The sequence below is a fragment of the Hevea brasiliensis genome, chromosome 11 (assembly GCF_030052815.1).
Source record: "Hevea brasiliensis isolate MT/VB/25A 57/8 chromosome 11, ASM3005281v1, whole genome shotgun sequence".
Lineage (NCBI taxonomy): Eukaryota > Viridiplantae > Streptophyta > Magnoliopsida > Malpighiales > Euphorbiaceae > Hevea > Hevea brasiliensis.
This window is the reverse complement of record NC_079503.1, coordinates 70,640,793-70,661,200: the sequence shown is the minus strand read 5'-3', so window position 1 is coordinate 70,661,200 and position 20,408 is coordinate 70,640,793. Positions and strand designations below refer to the sequence as shown.

General features: G+C 31.9%; 1 protein-coding gene across 4 annotated transcripts; it reads left to right on the top strand.

Moving 5' to 3' along the window:
• The first annotated feature begins 12,632 nt into the window (after positions 1-12,632).
• Positions 12,633-18,063, top strand: LOC110641670 (uncharacterized). Of its 4 annotated transcripts, XM_021793491.2 has the most exons (10): positions 12,633-12,780; positions 13,563-13,792; positions 14,013-14,101; positions 14,192-14,330; positions 15,356-15,430; positions 16,102-16,223; positions 16,337-16,412; positions 16,563-16,620; positions 16,739-16,798; positions 17,594-17,817. In XM_021793491.2, the coding sequence occupies exons 2-9, from the start codon at positions 13,655-13,657 to the stop codon at positions 16,792-16,794; spliced, it is 753 nt and encodes a 250-aa protein (XP_021649183.2). In that variant the 5' UTR covers positions 12,633-12,780; positions 13,563-13,654; the 3' UTR covers positions 16,795-16,798; positions 17,594-17,817. The 4 variants fall into 4 exon arrangements, with proteins under 4 accessions (XP_021649183.2, XP_021649180.2, XP_021649182.2 ...); XM_021793488.2 differs by lacking the exon at positions 16,563-16,620 and having other exon boundaries at positions 17,594-18,063; XM_021793489.2 differs by lacking the exon at positions 16,563-16,620 and having other exon boundaries at positions 12,638-12,780; positions 13,566-13,792; positions 17,594-18,063.
• Positions 18,064-20,408: the final 2,345 nt, after the last annotated feature.

Genomic DNA, 20,408 nt, shown 5'->3' with positions numbered 1-20,408 from the left:
TCTCCTACAGCACTGGCTACTAAGCTTGATGCTACTACCACACCAATTACTCCATCTTCTCCACCAATTATTGTTTAGCTTGTCTCTGATCCCATGTTAGCTATGAACCTTTCTTTTTTTACTGACTTCACTACCGACCCTTCTAGCTCTCATCTCAGGCCTTTTGCCTTAGCTATTAGTGTGGCTAAGGATATATTGAGACTTTTATTTTCTTTAGAGATTGGAGATCTCTATAAGGACCAAGACAATACTATCTTATCTTCTTTCTCCACCTTAGCTACTTTCAAGCCTTCCAACTAGTTTGTAGAGTTCAAGACTTAGTTGTTTGACCTACTTCCTCAGCATGAGGATAAGAAGAAGGTTGTTGGGTCCCTGACTAGAGATATTCTAGAGTTTATGACTTGGAAGGCTAGTCTCTGCTTGCTAGTCAACCAGACAAACTCTTATATGAGTCTCTTTTATGAGAGGAAGGATAAGATTGAAGCTTTGGATTAGAGATTGATTATGCTAGAGGCAAAGATAGCCCAGGTGGCTAAGAAGGCCTCTTTATTAGTTTGGGAGTGGGAGATGCTTGTTGATATGCATAGGATGTTAAGACATTGAAATTGAGGTAAAACTTTTGACCTGACCATGGCCACCTTACTAAAGTTGTTTCTAGGACAATGAGGTCTTATATAATATCCCACACCTAAGATAATCAAATTCCATACCAAAGAGGGCACATCCATGAAGTTTTGAAGAGAAGAAAGGTCAAAGGGAGTGGTGTGATTGGAAAAAGAATGAAAAAAGAGGGATTAGATTGTAAAGGGCCTATTCAGACAAGTTTGGCCACCAAAGTTAACGTTCGATTGCCAAATTGGTTTATGATAGAATATAAAACTTAAAGCTAGGAGAGTCCTACCAACCCACTCCTCCCATATAAAATGCAGTAACAATTATTTTGATTTGAATGATTTGAGTTTAAAAAAAGAGATTTAAGTAAATAAGTTGTATTTATAATTGTTTTAAGCTTAAAATGATGTAATGAACCTTGAATGAGAACCTTAGGATTTATTGTTGGGATTTGGAGATTGAAACCCTTACTTTTGCACTATGGATAAATTTTGAGTAATCCCAAGATTGGTTGCTAAACTATAGATGTTCGGCCACCGATTTAAACAGTCATACAACAGTGCAGGGCAGCTTTCGGCCAGTGAAGTTTAAGACTTTGGCTGCTGAACCTACACTGATTGAGAAATCCCAAATCTAACTAATTTATGTTTGGGTTGTAAACTAAGATCCTTTATAACCCTTCCCTTGTAGACTTAAAGACAAAGCATGGAGGACTTAGGGACAAGAGATTTAAGGGGTTATTTAGCAGTAGGCAAAGCAGAAGAGACCAGCAACTCCAAGTGAGTAAAACCTACTAAGCTCTTTAAATAATTGTCTTTCTTAGTACATACACGTGCATTCATGGATCATGATTTATGTTATTGGTTATAGATGCATTCTTAGGATTATTATATAAATGTATACTATATGTCACAAATATGTTGCATAAGATAATTGTGTTGCTTTGGTAATTCATGGATAACCCACTAGTTCCCAATGGAAAGATGAAGGAAAAGTAAAGGAAAGGCATGCATGCAAATGAGCTCACTTATGCAAAGTAAAGGAAAAGGATGTTGGATAAGGCAATTCTGTGTTTCTGACATCTGGATATCAAAGGTTACATGATTTACCTCAGGTAAGTCATGACTTTTGTGCCCCTAGTATCCATTATGTGTTATGTTAAGAGAAAGTCTCGATGAGCTCCTTAAATGATGGCTGGAGAGCCACTAGTGACATGAATTATCTTATTGTGAATTGTTTATGTTGTGGAAATCATTATGAGAATGATGGATTGCATATGCTTGAATATAATTATTTTATTAAATGATTTACTTCTCTTGAGTAGGCTTTTACTCATAAGCCCCAAATTGCATCCCCCTTCTTTGTCTTCCCTTTTCAAGGATAAGAGTTGAAGATTTAGTCCAACATATTAAGGTTATGAGTTCTAGAGGCTTCTTTCTCTTTATGTTTCAAAGGTATAAGTAAAGTTTATGGAACTCCTCAATGACACCTACTGTATAAAGGTTTACTGTGCTTATAACTAAATGATTTATGATATAAATAATTCATTTTTAACGTTTAAATGGATTTTATAATGGAAATGGGCCCCACCAGTGTTTAAGAAATAAAATGTTAGGCTTGCTACGAGTTCGAAGGGCTTCTTGCCTACCCATTCCCTTAGCATTGGTAACGACCTCAAATTGGGTCATTACATCTTAAGTTCGAGTTCCATGAATCAATTGTACCAAAAAAAAAAAGTATATTGAAGATTACATATAGAACAAAATATAACCACTATAAGTTCTTTAATATAAATTTGAACTTAATTAATATGCCAATGACTTTTATGAATTTAATGAATAAATGTTTAATCATTTTCTTGATCACTTTATCATTGTATTATATAAGATATTTTGATGTATTCTAGATCAGAGAAAGAGCATCCATGACACTTGAGAATAGCTTCGCAAACCTTGCATGAACATTAATTTTTTGTTAAGTTTTTCTAAGTGTAAATTTTGGCTTGAAAATGATATATAAGATTTCTGGTATCAAGTAACGCATAAAGGTTGATTCTAATACAATAAAGGCAATAGTTAATTGACCAAAATCCACTATAATGACAAAGTAAGAAATTTTCTAAATTTGTTTTGTATTATAGACTCATTGTGCAAGAATTTTTAAGATAGCATATTCTTTAACTAACTAACATAGAAGAATGAAAAGTTTACTTGGAATAAAGCAACTAAGAGAGTTTTCAAAAGCTTAAAGAATGTTACTACAAATGTGTTGTTAACTCTATCATTAGGATTGAATGGATAGATGATGTACTGCAATGCATTAAGATTTGGCATTTGATGTGTGCTAATGCAACATGGTAAGGTTGTAGCTTAAGCCTATAGTGGTTGTGAGGCTCTACTTGTTTGGAGAAATTAGTGAGATCTAACACCGATAGTAATTGTTTGAAATTCATATTCCAACAAAAAGATTTAAATCTTTGATAAGGGATATGGCTATAGCTCTTAAAGGATTATGATTATATTATCCTTTATCATTTTGGCAAGGAGAATGTGGTTGTTGATGCATTAAGTATGAAGTCTTTAAGCATCTTAGCACATGTCAAAGTGGAGAGAAGGCCAATAGTAAAACAAAGGCATGAATTGTGAACTTAAGGAGTTAGGCATTTTAGAAATAAGAGAACTTTTAGTGCATGCTAAAATTTCAAGGAGAGTTTTTATGGAATTATTTATAGCCTTTGAATTTTATTTTATTTTATTTTATTTTAAAATTTACATTGAAATTTGTTTGATCTTAAATTTTAATTATTTTGGGTTCTCAAATATTTGTAATGCCTTTCACAATTTTTTTAAATTTTTATTTAAAAAATTATTTGGTTATTGATTTTAATTTCTCTCTAATGAGGGGAGGAGAAACAATTGGCAGATAGACGGGGAGAAAGAGAAAGAAATGATACTACAACCTCTAAAAATAGTAATCACGGGTGGGTATTGAGTAATTGACCAATAAAAGGATATTGGATAGGGTCCAAGCTCACCTTAGTCACTCGGACGCTCGCCATAGTTACTCGGACACTCATCCTAGTTACTCGGACACTTACTCTAGTTACTTAGACACTCATTCTAGTTATTCAAGCCAATCACTAAAAGATAAGGATCCTGAGATATTCGCCGAGATCACAATCCTAGCATTCTTAGGACCTCTATACATCAAAAACTCCAAGTCCTATTATGATACTAACTCTTAATCCTAACAAGAGACAAGTCCAAAAGCCTATATAAAGGCCATCAGGTATGCATATCAAATTTGGTTACATTCTCATTCTTTAACAATCAAGTTCCAATACTGACTTAGGCATCAGAGTGGTGGTTAACTAACCCATCAGATATTCTCTCTCTTATCTTACAAGTCTATACCCACAGGAAAAATCCCCGAGCAATATTAAAAAAGAAAGAAAGAAAGAAAGAAAGAAAGGAAGGAAGAAAAACACGTGCAGAAACACAGTGGTGGCAATGGGAAAATGGAAGCAAATAGAGAGAGGCAGCGACTCATGAGTTTTAGGCAAAGATTTTGATGATGTTTAGTGACTATGAGCACACCAACATGCTCCCAAGAATGAGAGCTTTCAAATGCGACTAACCTCACCTCAATTGGTGTTTGAAGATGGCATATAAGCAAAGGTGGCCACTGCAATATTTTCTAATGATATCTCCCAAATAACGAATGATCTTGGAGTAAGGGTGGTATCATTGGAATTAGGAAAATTAGCCAGACACCAATCACTAATGGTTGATAATAACAATGACTTTTGTGAGCTCGATAAAACTAGTAGCTGAAATTTTTGACCCCCAAAGTCAATTACAGCATCAATTTGGAATTGGTAAGTCTCGAACGCATTAATTTTGCTATTTAAATTTGAAAATTTGTACTTTTATTACATAAATGGGGGATTCCTCATAATTAGGCAAAATTGCACTTGTTGATTATTTTATATGGTTTATTGAAGTTGTATTTCGCATTTATGAAGTATTGGTTTGCATGAATGATAAATAGCTTGAGTGTCAATATGTGAAAGTAAGATATGGCTTGTCTCTAAGTAGCATGTTTAGTGTTGTGAGCTTTTAGTTTTGTGCAAAATAATATATGAATGATTGTTGAGAATTAAGTTTGGATTGTGTGCCTCAATTTGGTTAAGGTTGAGTTAATAATCAGTGTTTTAGAATATTGTACACATTTGTGTAGCGTATGAAAATTAATAATAAATTATATAGGGGTATTTTGGATTGTTGAGGATAATTATGAAATGACATTACTCATGAATGGGATTAGGTGGATTATAAACTTTATCAGGAAATAGTGTAGGCAACCTAAATAATTAATGAAGGTATGAAAATATTGAGTTGTATACAGATGCATGGGAATTATTTATAGACTGTTATAGTCTTTCTTGGAAATTATAAATGCAAATATAATTAATTTGATATTGAATTGTTAGATAAGTTAATGATAGAAGTTATATATATGTTGTAGGCCTTAGATGGTGTTGCAATTGTGTGTTGATTGCTTAAGGCCTTGCATGTGAAAATATATACTATAATTTCTTTCCTTACAGAAAGGAATGTCTTAGTTATAGGGGAGACTCTGTTTGATTTTTGATAGAATTTTAGGAGTCCCTTTTATTCCAAAATTTTAGGAGTCCCTTTTATTCCTCACAATTTCATTTAAAATTCATTTGAAGTTTTCTTTCTAAGATTCTAGTAAAATGTCATGTATAAGTAGAGGCAATCCAAATTTTATTTCCTTCAAGTTCTGCTATCGACAAGTAGGGATTGTATTGATTGTCAAGTCTATGAGTAGATATTGAATATTGCATCATTATGTCAATATTATTTTTATGAATTGGCATGCCATAAATCATCAAATAAATGCATATTAATTACACATCAATTAAGACAAAAATTATGCATAATTATTAATGCTTATGTAATATGTTATGCAGCCATGTGTGGTGACATAAGAATAATTTGGTGGATGGATGGATGGATGGATGTGCATGAAATACGACTAACTTAAGTTGAACTTGTTGGCACTCGGCGAGTTATATATGGATACATATATAAGTGAGAATGGTTAAATGGCAGGTAGGATTACAGTGACTAAATTAGGGGATCAACTCCTATGTGTTAGTATAGATTGCATTGGTTGTGTATGTGTGGTTCGATATCATCCTCATGTCTAATGTTTGCTTATGTAATGCATGGTGTTGTTTTTGTATTTCCATTAATTAGAATGCATTAAATTTAGGCTAATTATTGTTGTTGTATGAGATATTCAATATCATATTATATAAGACAAATGCTCATTCATGTATACATTTTTCCTATGTGATAAAAAAAAAATTGCTTGCCTAAATGGTAATCCCTGCATTCTTTCATTTGTAGTGGACTTGTACTTTATATTTTGGTATTTTTAAATGTTTAAAACATAATGCTCCACAAGGTAACAATAAAATAGTAGAAAATTTATATACATGTATGTGTGCAAGTGCGCCTATTACAAATATACTTAACATATTGATGTGGATTTGCTGCACACACACACACACATGGCATATTTGTGCATGTGATATGGGTATTGATATAAAATTATTGGATTAGGCATGCTACGAACTTTGGGGGGGCTTATGCCGACCTAATTCATAGTGTTAGTTGCGACTCCTATGTTTGGATTTTGATAAAGTTGATATTAGACCATTAGGTTTTAAAATGTTTTGTACGTACTTACGATTTTAACTTGCAAAGTATAGGATCATTTTTGTCTTTGTTAAGTCTTTCCTTTACATCTAGTTTTTACTTCATGCCATAAATGTGCATGGGTAGTTCATTCTAATATATTTTGATAATTGCGTCATGGGAGGACAAGGCTAAAGTTGTTAAGCTAGTTTGATATTGTCTACCAACAATATGCATAAGCTTAATTACTAGATAGTAAGAGCTCAAAAATGGTGTGCCTATCTAGTTAGAGGCATAAGGGCTTAAATGATGAGATAGGCTAGTTATGATTGTCTAAGTACAACATCAACACTGCCATTAATAGTTTCTTGCAATGCATATTAAGAGCATATTATCATTATATCCTTATAAAGATGTAAAAGGATTAGGGAAACCATGGCATGTTTAATAATCTCCCATCAATCTACTTAATGTTTGTAACGCCCTCACCGTAGGTAGTCCATACATTATACTGTTCTGACGACTAATATCTGTTCGGACAGCCAGAATGTCTGGAACTACACTTAAACTATAGTGAGGAGATATAAATTGATGGAATAAATATTAAGAAAATATAGGAAAAATTTAGAGAAAATAAAATAAAATTTAGAGAATTTATTAATTGGTACAAAAATAATAATAATAACCTGATGAGCACCACGAAGGGCATTTTGATTATTTTACCCCCAGAGGTGAATTTTGACCTAAATGTCAAATTAAAAATTAAGAGAATAAAATAATTAATATAAATAAAAAACTTTATATATTGAATTAGGAAAATGAGAAGAGAAAGAAGAAGAAAAGAAAAGAAAAGAAAAGAAAAGAAAAAAAGGATTTATGATATTTTAAAATTTAAAGTACAAAATATATATATACATATATATATATACATATATATATATATGTATATATATATATATATATATATATATACATATATAAGACACAAGATGACAAACCCCACCTACCATGCCATCTTCTTCTTCCTCTTCTCTCTCTCCTTGAGCCGGCCACCATGGATGCTCTCTCCCACCATTTTTCTCAAGCTTAAAGCTTGATTCTCTCCTCATTTACTCACCTAAAACCCATAAGGAAGCCATTGATAGTAAAAAGAAGGGATAGAAGTGAAGTTTAACAAGTCACCAAAGAGGTTAGTGCTCTAACTACTATTCTTTCTTCTATAAGTATAAGAAGCATGCTAAATTAAGTATAAATTTCATAAAAATCAAAAGAACATCTTGAGAAAAGGGAGACTTGATTTTCGGCAGCCCTAAAAAGAAGATGAATTTGATGGTTTTAAATTGGTTAGGGAAGTGGATTAATAAAGTTTAATGTGTTAGAATTTGATTTGCATGGGTGTAGATTGAGTTTGAAATTTGAAATTAGGGTTTGTGTACATGGATTCAGAATTTTGTGAAATTTTTGGAGATTGATCTAATTGAGATGAGATTGTTGCTTATAGAAGTGTTATGTATGCAAATTGAAGTAAGGAAGTTAGAGGAGATTGAATATTTGGGAGTGCATTTTTCTGTAGGTTTGGGACTCAATGAGCCCAGTGTGTTTGATGAGCCATAACTGAAATTGTGTGACTCCAATTAATATGAGGCCATTGGAGGTGAAACTAGACCCAAAATAGCCCATTTTTCATGAAGACACCATGCCCAAATTTCATCAAAATCCTGACCAATTTTCTACCTAAATCCGGATGACCCCTACACAAAACCCATAAAATGACCAAATGAACAATATGTATTTATTTGGTCATAACTCCCTCTATACTGGTCCAAATGACCTGAATTTTATACCATTGGAAAGCTTAGATATAGGGCTACAATTTTCATGAAGACCACAGAACTCAGAAATGCCTTAAATCAAACCAAATTGCTGGCCCAATTTAGGTCACAAAACTGTCCAGAATTAGGTTGTCCAGAAACTGCTGGACATAAACTTACCCGACCAGTTTTGGCAAAATGGCCATAACTTGGTCTCCAAGAACTCAAATGTAATTAAACCAGTGGCAAAATGTCCACAAGACACACATCTACAAAAGTGGTATTTTGACCAAAACCCAAAAATCAAGAGAACTAAGTCAAATTGTTAGAACAATTCAATACATCAAAACCTGGAATCTGACAAAATTTCATTTGACCCCAGAACAGTCTTTTAGTCATATCTCTTGCTAGAAATATCCAATTGGGATGAGCCATAGCTTTCCAGAAACCTAAGAAATAGGGCTATAACTTTGTTTTAGAAACCTTCCTCAAATTATGCCTATAAGAATCTTAAAAATTGACCTGTAGTCATTGACCTGAACTGAAACCTGTTGGCATAGGGCATATGAGTCCAAGTCAATTAATTGGTCATAAATAATTCCATAAAACTTGAAAAATTGTGATACAAATTTCTCAATGATCATAAGACATAGGGCAATAATTTCTATGAAGATCACTACGCCTAAAAGTGACTGCAACATGTTCCATTAATTAGGTTAAATTTAAGTCCAAAAGCTGCCTAGTTAAGGAACTAGAATCTAGAAATGAGTCAGTTATGGTTATCTGACCATAACTTGAGTTCTAAAAATCAAATTTATATGATTCAAAAGGGAAAATAAAGACAAGACATAGAGGAACAACTTCCATGAAGGAAGTGTGGCCAAACAGTGGCTACAAACTGATCAAATGGATAGGTGAAAGTAAGACACAAAAACTGAACCTAAAAAAAGGTCCATGAAGTAAATTATCTTATGGTAGGAATTTAACCCTAACAAGCCATTAAATACTAAACCACATGAAAGGGGTATGTGGGACCTATTTTCCCACTGTAAAGTGACATGAATATTTCTAATAAATAAGTAATAATGTTTAATTGCCCATAGTATACCTAGACTTATTTATTTGATTTGGATCAATTGGTATATCAATTAGAGACTGTAGATAGCAGTACTGCCCATAGGAATAATCATTAACAGATAAAATCTGTCTGACATGATTGTTCTACAAGCTTTATGCCTACCCGTTGGCCAATGTGCCTAATATTATATCTGGCTTACATGCCTGCCCGCAGGCTTCATGCCTGATATGACCGAAGTAAACTAAATAGACATATAGTTGTCTAACTAGTATACTCCCGTGTATCCACCTTTTATAATCTGTTATAGGTTTCTTAAGCATTAATAATGATTAAGTAAGACTAAATGTACAATAAGTAAACAGAAAAGATCCCGATAAATTCAATTGTTTCCAAAGTGAATAAAAATATAAAAGACCTAGGAATTATGAATTACTATATAGAATTATTATTTCAATTGTTTAATTATTGTTATTATAAATTATGCACCATTAAGCGTTATGCTTAGCGTGTTGGTTTTTCCATCGCGTAGGTATTGGAGATCAGTCCCCGCAGCCACAGCAGCAGCAACAGTAGTGCTCATACAGAGGCCGATCAGATTTGTCAGTGTCTATTGGTCACCTCGACAGTTGTAATTTTGTTGGTAGGGCCCATGTATGTCTAGATTTTGTCCTTTTTGTTCATTGTACATAAACACATAATGTATTTCATTATGGATTGTAATTAAACTTTGAGATTATAATATAAACTTGTAAATTATTGTCTATAAATTTCAATATGAATACAATAGATGGTACCTTTTGGAGATCTCATAAATAATTGTGAATGATATGATACAGTAGAATATGATATGGAAAAGTGTGAAATGAATATGAACATGGTAACAGGTAACTAGTGGAACCCGCCAGATGCTAACAAAAACAGATGAGGCTCTGTCCGAGTTTCTATAAAAAAAAAAAAAATTTCTACACAAGAATTACCTATTTTTAAATGATAATAAAAATTTACAATGGACATGATAAGACAAGATAGGGTTCTCCGACACCGAATGTGGCACTTCTTATTCGGCTATACAATAGACGGGTAAGGGGCATCACAATGTTCTTAATATCAACATTGTAAGCTATAGATTATAGTTACTGGTGTAGGATAATTGTGTAGGGCTATGTACACTTTGGTGAGATCTTACCAAGATGCTTATGTTTAATAGTTCTTGCCTTGGTTTACAGCATTGTGCAAAGCATAGGTATACTTCTGCAAGGGAGTTAGGATGCTCCTAGTGAGGATTCGTAACCCTTGAATTAGCTTAATAGATGTCACAGTTAAGTAGTTAAAAGGAAAGATGACTCGATTGCTCTAACAAGGGCATAGGTTCCATAGTAGAAAACTTAGGCGAGAAGGATGTAATACTAGATATTTTGCCTTAAGACTTGGTAAAGGGACATTATGTCTATTTGTTTGCATATGGAACTCTAAGGTATAATAAAAATAAATGCTATATGACAATGAAGATTAGTTTGGGTATAAATGTGTTCTCTTTGTATTTGTATGGTAGTTAAATTTGTCCAAGTAGCTTAAGTGGTTATAGACTTCCAAGTGGAAATATGTGTGGTAGTATAGTTTAGTAATTCTTACTTGTGGTCTTCGATGAGAATGTAAGTTAAAAGGCGTAGAGAAGTGGGGATTACTTGTTATTTAGGATGTTACAAAGTGAATTGTCATGGAAATTAAAAATTTAGTTTTAAATTTCCACAATAAATAGAGAAAAAGTTAAGATTTAATGTTGAAATAATTGAAGTTTTTGTAGTGAAAGGTTAAGACCAACTAATGGAGTATATGTCTTGTGGAGTTTTAAAATTGATCATGATCATGAGTAATAGTAATGGGTATGTCGGATTGCATATTTAAAACTTGATCGAATATATCATTTCACACTTGAATTTAAAAAAAAAAATTTTTTTGTGGCACTCTGAACTTTTAAAACGTCTCATGACACACCTCAACTCCTATAAACATTCCATAATATATCTCAACTCTTATAAAGTAGAATTAAGATACTTTTCAGATCCTAGTCAGCATTACCATTACATAAGCAGACCAAAGAGTATTTTAATTTTACTTTATAAGAGTTGAGATATATTATGAAACATTTACAGAATTAAGGTGTGTCATGAGACACTTTAAAAGTTGAGGGTACCTTAAAGCATTAATGATTATTTTATGTTTTGACACTTGAGTTGCCTCTGTATTAAAATTTGATATTAAACCATATTGGATTCAGTGTATGGCATTGGGTATGGGTCAAGATTTGATGTTAAACCATATTAAATTCAGCGTATTGCATTGAATACGGGTCAAGATTTGAAGCTAAACCATATTGAATTCATTGTATGAAATTTGTATCAAGATTTAATGCTTTCAGTTATTGTTTTCCAATGTCAAGTTTATTATAACAAGGAACTATATAGAGCTTACAGCAAAGGAAATATATAAGCACAAAGAAAAGTTATGTACAAGAAATGAAATGATATCATGTTGAACTAAGTATGTAATAGATTATACATAACCGCTATTACAAGTTGTTTTATTATTATCATTATTATTATTATTTTCATTTTTCTAGTTACCATACACATATATATAATTATGGTTTCAAATACTTTTTTTTTTTCAAATTGATTGAAAATATTTTTTTATTATAATTTATTTTAATTAAAAATTAAATTTAAAACCTGACAATTCTAAATACAACTACAATATAATGTCCAAAAAAAATACATCAGTTCTCTTTGCTCATTTCTAAAAAATAGAATGACACTAAAAAACATAATTAAATAAAATGGATATATTAAAAAAAATTAATATACATTTGTTTAGTTTATAATTATGTAAATTCATTAAAAAGAAAAAAGACTCACATAATTTCCGGCTATAAATGTTTTCTCATAAGATGAGGAGACAGGCAACCACTCGTCTGAAATCCTCACAGCCCACAGCTCATTTGCTGAAATCTGATAAGCCACACACACAGATGCAAACACACAAACACACACAAGTAGTGGAAATTGTGGTATTGTTTTGTAGTCTTCTACCGTGGCCTATGAGTCTATGACCATCTCTCTCCCTCTGGAATATTAATATTTTTCAGGCAAAGGCCCAAGCACAAGTCTACACGTATCCAATCCCATCGCATTCACTTTCACACCCCTGCCCCACTTTCCCATCTGGTTTTCCTTTTCCTTAATTTTCATTCATTGATTCGGTTAGAGATTCCTTGCCCAGCCAAACCACTCACATTGTTTGCACCTTACGGTTGGTGCATTTCGTGTTCGTCACAATTTGCTTTCTTCAATACGCATCTGCAATAATAACTCGTGATTTCATTTCATGGGTTGCTTTTGTTCCCTTTTGCATTGATTAGTTCCAACTATATTTCCATTCTTGGATTTTTGTTTCTTTCTTTATTTACTTGCTTGTTACCCGTTTGCCATTCGCTCTTGATCTACATGGGTTCTATGTCTTTTCCACCAATATGCTGACCTTGATGCCTGTGGTGAGCGTTTCTATCTGATTTATGAGATTTTTGGTTATTTGCATGGTTGGTTATGTTCTGGATTTTTTTTCTTAAAAACAAAAAACTGTATGTTGTATCTATATGGAATATGATCCAATATGGCATGGCCTGTAATGTTTAAAGCTGATCCCAATGAATACAGTAATTTTAGGTCATCTATTCTGTGCATATTAGGAATTTTTACTTAATTCTTTTTTCTTTCTTAGCTTTCTTGTTGGTAAAAATTCACCATAGGATGAAGAAACTGTGAAAATACTTGGGACTTTGTTCCTTCTAAATAGCCCCTGTATAAATGGTTCTTTGAGTGCAGAGTAGCCTAGGTGAACTTCTTGAGGCTTCCTTTTCTTCTTCTTCTTCCTTTTTTTTTTTTTTTTTTGGTTTTTCTTCTTCCCTTAGTGATTACCAGAGCTACTATTAGTTCTTGAGAGTACTCCTCTTGTGGCAGTTTTTTGTGTATATCTCTTTAATATGTATCTCCTCGGTTTAAAACAAAAGTACCAAAGTCTTGCTAACTTTTTGATAAAATTTTCACCTTTATGAATCAGGAAATTGCCTATGAACTTTTCAATTTCGTTTTCTTTAATCAATATACACTTGTTATAGCTGTTCTATGGACAAAATGCATAAAGATCCTATAACAAGTAAAAGCCTTTTATCTGAGATGCTCACAGGATTCTGCACATCAAAGTTGATATAGATTCGTTTTCCTATTATGTTATCTTTTCTATTTCGCTGCTAACTAATTTCTCATATCTGTTAAGTAGGTGAGAAATTAGAAAATGAAGATGGGAAGAAATTTGGAGAAAGTATAAAAGGGATCTGCTGATCAACCGCATGATTGAAGGATTATATCATGGTGACTGTGTCTAAAGATGATATGGCTATTAAATCTTACCAAAGTCAGGCTGAGGTTCTGGTTAAGAATTACTTATTAGCAGCTCCTTTCATTCCTTACACTTCTATCCTTGGTGGCCTAGTTGCTGCCAAAGTGGTAAACTCTTCCTATCCTTTTTCATATGTTCAATTTTGAACTTGAGAGATTGTTATCAGCTTTACTAGCTGCAGTCTTTTCATTTAGATTTAATGCATGCGCTTTACTCATATTGAAAATATGATACCAATAGATTGAGCTTCTCTATATATCATCTGGTCCTGATTTGCTTGCCTTTTGCTTTTATTAATTTGTATTTTAATGATTTCCTCTCTGGCAGGCATATGAGTTTACACGATTAATAAGCAATTTCTATTTCAAGACTTATGCTGGTCTTACAAAAATTCAACGAATTGAGTGGAACAATAGGTGAGTGCTTTTCCAATTAGTAATTAAGAAAAAAAAATTATTCTGTAATTATTTTCATGCTTTTGCTGATCAATGGTCCAACATTGGCAGGGGCTTGTCTTCTATTCATGCGATTTTTATCTCAGCTTTGTCATTGTACTTAGTATTTTGGTCAGACCTCTTTTCTGATCAACGGCCTACTGATTTTGTTACTTTGCGAAGTTCACCACTCTGTATTTTTGGACTGGGGGTAAGAGCTTTCCATATCAGTTCTCTAGTGATATCTGATTATTAACTGCTTGCACTCAGGTGTGGGCATTAACGCACATATAATGAGGGCTTTTCTGACAAGCTTAATTTTTTTTCCCTGCTAAATGGGTGCTTTATGCACTGAAAGTGCTTTTAATTGTTATTTAATTGACCTAAAGATCTTGTGATTCAAAGACAGTAAATGTTCTCTTTGGTTACTAAAAAATTCTTTTCAATCATTTCAGTGTTAAAATTTTGCCTAATAATAGTTCAACTTTTCCTGTGTGTTGGCTGTTGGTTGGAGAACAAAACATATTTATTTAACTTCTTATATATTATAAAATGTACTAGACCTAAATTCAGTTTTGAAAATGTAAAGTGTATCTTATTTGCAAAATGTCTGTTTGACAAGGTAAGATATCCATTCCTGAATCCTGATTTCCTGTGAGATTTTTCTTTTCCTTTTGCAAATTAAACTTAAAATCAGCATTAGGACTCCACTTTCATGTTCATTTAGGGTATACTCTTCTTATTTGTGAAACTTAGTAACTAACAAGAATTGTGTTGATGAATCTGCTAGCATTCATACGTATTACTTTTCAGGATATACTGGAGCCCGAAACTTATTGCCTTCTTTTAATTTTGTAACAGTTTAGTTCTGCTAAGATATCATATACCTCAGCCTTTTAATTTCACAACATTTCAGTTCTTGTAATAACATATCATATACTTCAGTCCTTAGGACGTACTTTAAATAACATTTGAGTCCTTTAGTTTTCTAGTGAAACTACTTCTTTATCCCTTAAAGGTCAAAACAAAAATGGTATTTCATCTAAAAGGTGACAGACTAGGAAGTTATTTGACTTGAAAGATGGATAAAAATATTCATTAAAGGACTAAAGTGTATGTTTTCTAAACACCAAGGAATATTTAGTTTTGAAAATGTGATGATAGAAGTGTGAATTTTTGCCAAATGTCAGGGGCCTTTAGTATTTATCCAAATTAATACTCGCTTTCTTTTGACAGGTTTCTGTTGGGTACTTCTTTGCTGATCTTGGGATGATTTTCTGGTTCTTTCCTTCTTTAGGAGGTTTGGAGTATGTGAGTGCATTCTACAAGATGAAAGCCACATGAAACAGTTTTATTTACTCTTTTTTTTGTGATTTTATTTTTAATTATATTTGATTTCTTATGCTGCAGGTCCATCTTAATTGATTTCTTATGCATTTTTTCCTCTGTTTACTATACTTTTCATGAACATCCCACACATCCGTTTATGATATGAATGTTTTCCTTAAATTGTGGATTTTTGTGCCAATTCACCAAGGTTTAACTCATTAAACAAAATTGCTTACCTAAGGAAGTCAAGTCATGGCTTCTTACCTAGTATTCCTTTGATTTTCTTACAATCTTGCCATGCCCAAATCACCAATGGATTAATTACTTGAAGAAAATCCAGATTCTGCTTTTTGTAATGTAAGATTGCTAATCACATGAAATTGATCATGGAAAGTAATTAATAGCCTGTATTTTAGAAAGAAAACTGGTCATGTATCGGCATAAACATGAGTGCTCATAGTCAAGCTTTTTTGTCATATATGGGTGACTATAGCAGAACGAATTTCTTATCCTTTAGTCTGTTGCATTCTTCATTTGATTGTATTCTATTAACTTAACTCTCAATTCAAATCTACCAAACATATGTGGTCAAATAGTGTGTGACTTATTAAAAGGATCTGAGAGTAACTCAACATGTTGACACCTGATTTCAGGTTATCCATCATTCTCTTTCAGCAATTGCCGTAGCATATTCTATGTTTTCTGGAGAAGGGCAGCTTTATACATTCATGTGTCTCATCTCCGAAGTAACAACTCCTGAGATTAACATGAGATGGTAGGTCTAGGATATGTCAGTTCTATGTAGGGATGGAATCCTTAATTTTCACAAGATAGTTTTTTATTTCTCTTTGTAGGTATCTAGATATAATATTTTTTTCCTCTATGTAGGTATCTAGATACAGCTGGCATGAAAAGATCCGCTGCATATCTTATCAATGGAGTAGTGATCTTTCTGGCTTGGTTGGTGAGTTTAATTTCGCTTTAAGCCATTGCTGATTGGCTTGCTAGTGATCACTCAGATTGAAATTATTGCCAATACATTTGTATAAATACAATTTTATGCATATAAAAGGGCAAACTGATTCAAATGATCAATCATGGTTGTGGTTGACAGATTCAAGTAACTGACCATGTGATGATGTTTCTAAGTCTGGAAATAAGTTGGCTCTACTGTAAGCCACTTGGGTGGAAAGAACTGATGAATTCCTTATATTTAAGATGAAAAGAATACTGTTTTTGTGAATTTATTACTTTTTTTTAGTACTTTCTGAAGTAAAAAATTCATTGCAGATCGCAAGAGTACTGCTATTTGTTTATATGTTTCACCACATCTACCTGCACTATGATCAGGTGATAACTGGCTCCCTTAAATTTGTATCTTCTAGGCTTTGGATTTACGGAAATTGGAAATTTTCCTTTTCTGCAACTATTCTGCTGATTTGAATGATATTGCCTATTGTGCAATGGCATGAAACTCTATAGGATTTTCCATATTGTTTGCATTTTGTTCTCTGCTTAACTGCTAAGAGGAAGGAAAAATAGAAGAACAAAACTTCATAAACATTTCCAAAACCAACTATGCAACAGAAAAGAAACTTTTTTTTCCTATGCTTTTCATCCATTGTATTTGCAGGAGTATGGAGCAAAAGTATGGAAAAGTTATTAAATTAACCTGCTCTTGCTGCAATTGATTTAGTGGCCATAGGATTTTAACGTAATTATTTCTTAACTGTAATTTTTTTGACATGAACCAACAGGCTAGTTCCATTCTGGAGCATTGTTGTTAGAATTGGATGTGCCATGTGGACTCCCAGAGTCCCAGTTGGAACTAGCCTGGGGGACTGTAAATGGACCCACCTTATTACTCAAATAATGCTATGTCTGCTGTTTTTGTTCCACAATGGCTTTTTTTATTATTTCTCATTAATTTGTATGTGTACTATTTTTTGTTAATCAAGTGTAATATCTCTTGATATTCTCTTGTTTTTCCCTTGGATTGCAACCGGCTTACCAATATTTTCTTATCTTTTCCCTATCATCTTCCAACATCACATGTTTACCCCCATAACTATGGGAATGTGGCTTTTTAATATGAAAAATTTTAGGGAACCAGTGATGATTTCAAGCTTATTGATTGATTGGCAGGTTGTCCAGATGAGCCCCTTTGGTCGTCTTGTCGTTTTTGCAGTGCCATCAGCACTATTTATAATGAATTTGATGTGGTTTGCTAAAATCATCAAAGGATTGATGAAAACTTTAGCCAAGAGACAGTGATCTTAACAGTGATCTTAACAGTGACCTTATCTTTATCATCATACATACAAGGTCAACCAATATGTTCCTCTCAATGGATGTAGTATTCCTCTGTATTTTACTGTCTTCTCTGCTTTATAAATCATTGAGGGGGCAAAAAGGGAAAAGGAAAATAGAAGGTAATCTGATATTCTTAGTTGATGGAATCAAATTTTTGTATATGATTACTCATTCAGTGCTTACCACTAGTTAGAGAAAAAAGATCACAGGTTTAGTTCTTGCAATTTCGTATATTTGGATGTTAAAAGCTGATGGGCTGCCTTTTTGACAAATATCATTTGCTATTATTTCCTTATTGTTAATTCTTTTTTTTTTTTTTTTAGTTTTTTTTATTATTTTTTAATAAGTTAGGACTTGAGGTTTTGCACTATTAATACTTAAATGACAAAATATTTAATGGTGTCAAAATTTGGCACTGCCGACTCAGACAAACGAAATTAAAAATAATGCCATGTCGGCATTTTTTTGACATTGTTAGATATTTTGTTGCTTAATTGCTAATGGTGCAAAAAAACAAGTCATGACTTGCATAAAAAATTTTCCACATTTAAGACTTTGTTTTGTACAACATAACTTATATATAAAAATTGTTTTCTAAGAAAATTTTCTCTATAAAAATATTTTTTATTATTTTATAATAATATGTGTTTATATTATATATGTATAAATATATACATTTTAATAAGATTATCATTTAAAAAATGACTTTCTGAGTAAGTTATTTTCTTTAAAATTTATTTAGTTTTCTCTTTATTTGATAAATATTTTTCATTGTTTAATTTTTTTGGGTGGGCTAAATATTAAAAAATATAAAAAATATTTTTCAGAAAAATTTTTTCTGCAAAAACCTTACGTGTACATTTCTGGCATAATTATATTTTCTTATTTAAAATTTGAGTCATTAAGAAAAATTAGTTAATAAAAAAATATTATTTTTGAAAAAAAAAATCTAAAGCAAATTTACCACATTCTGACAATTATTTTGTTTTTTATCTGATTTTGACAAACTTATTATGAAATAAAGAAACTAGTAAACATATAATCTACCAACTATCACGGGCATAATTGAATGTCCGGTGACGGCTGTCAGCAATCGATATTGATTGTTACAATTTATTATTTCATGTTTTTTTAATCATATTAAACAATAAATAGTTAAAAGCAAAAGTTTTTATAAATGTAAAGGTAATTAACATATAGTGTATTATAGATTATTTATTTTACAAAAAATATTTTTTTAAAAAATATGTATCTTTTAAGTACTTATAAAACAAGTTAAAGGAAAATATTTTCTTATCAAAGAAGGTCATTTGAAAAAAAAAAGACTTTTTTTTTATAAAAATAGAAAGTTATTTTTTATTTTCTAAATTTTGATAATTTTATTAAAGTATAAAAGAAAAATGTATACTATTAGTTTAATATTATAATTAAATAACAGAAAATATTTTCATGAAAGATATTTTTTTAGAAAATATTTTTTATACACAAATTATTTTTTGTGAAATAAACAGGACCTAAATAATATAAATAATTTTTTTTAGCATTTCAACTAAAAAAATGAAAAATAAGTAATGTTTTCAGAAAACATTTTCTTTAAAAAAAACATTTTTGTTAAATTTTTTTTGCAAAATAAATAAATAAAACTCAATTAAAAAATTAATATTTATATATTTGAAAATTTTGAATTTTGATGAAATAATATTTACGTAACACCCTGAATTTTTATTTTATGTGTAAATTATAATAAATATTATGGAAATTAATTAAAATTTTTTGAATTTTTAAATTCGGATTTAATTTTCTTGAGATAATAAATTTCATCGATTTTTAAAAATTAATTTAAAGACTATGTGATAAATTTAAAAATATATTTGGACTCCACAAATTTTTTTGAATTTTTTTTAAATTTTTTTTTGAAATTTTTGGGTCTAGTTTTGGGTCCCAGGGTAGAGTAAAACTTTAATTTTGAGTACTTTGAATCAAACTGATCGAATCAAATCGAATCAGACCAATCGAATTGGACCGGTCCCTTTTTTCTTTCCCTCAATCCCTTCCCCAGCGTGCTCTCCTCCTCCCCTTCTCTTCCTTTTTTCTCTCTCCTCTCCCCTCCCCACTGCCCATCGGCCACTTTCCCTTGCTCCCCACACGCTAGTGCGCCTTCGAAGACCTCCCCCAACTGGCTGGAAAAGTGCCCTGAAGTCTCGCTCTCAAAACGCACCACTTTGTCTTCCCGACCAATCCGGTCACTAATCAGACAGGGTCTTGTGTCCATTTTGGTTTACTCTTCGAGAGCTTTCCAAAGACACCTAAAATACCAATTTTTATTGAGCAGTTTGTCCGAATCAAGCCTGAAAAGTTTTAGCCCATTTTGACATTTAGGCTAGATTTCTCCCAATTTGGGAACCTCATAGGAATTTCTAGACTATCGGCACGCTCCACTAGGTGAGAGCTTCAAAACGACGTTAATTTCAAATTTTTTTGACATCGAAATTCTAATAGGTCCCACGAACTTTGCAGTACTTTTTTAAGCCTTTATTGAGCTTGTTTAATTAAATAAAAATTATATTCTAATTCTTGGTATTGTGAACTTCACATAGGTATTCACATTTTGCGGATATTCCACCGACAATTGGTATTGCATTTTCGG

Bases quoted from the DNA above. Each gene is read 5' to 3' on its own strand.
- LOC110641670 (XM_021793488.2), top strand. From the start codon at position 13,655: ATGGTGACTGTGTCTAAAGATGATATGGCTATTAAATCTTACCAAAGT. The intron at 15,431-16,101 runs GTGAGTGCATTC...ACCTGATTTCAG, and splicing joins CTTTAGGAGGTTTGGAGTAT to GTTATCCATCATTCTCTTTC. The intron at 16,413-16,738 runs GTGAGTTTAATT...AATTCATTGCAG, and splicing joins TGATCTTTCTGGCTTGGTTG to ATCGCAAGAGTACTGCTATT.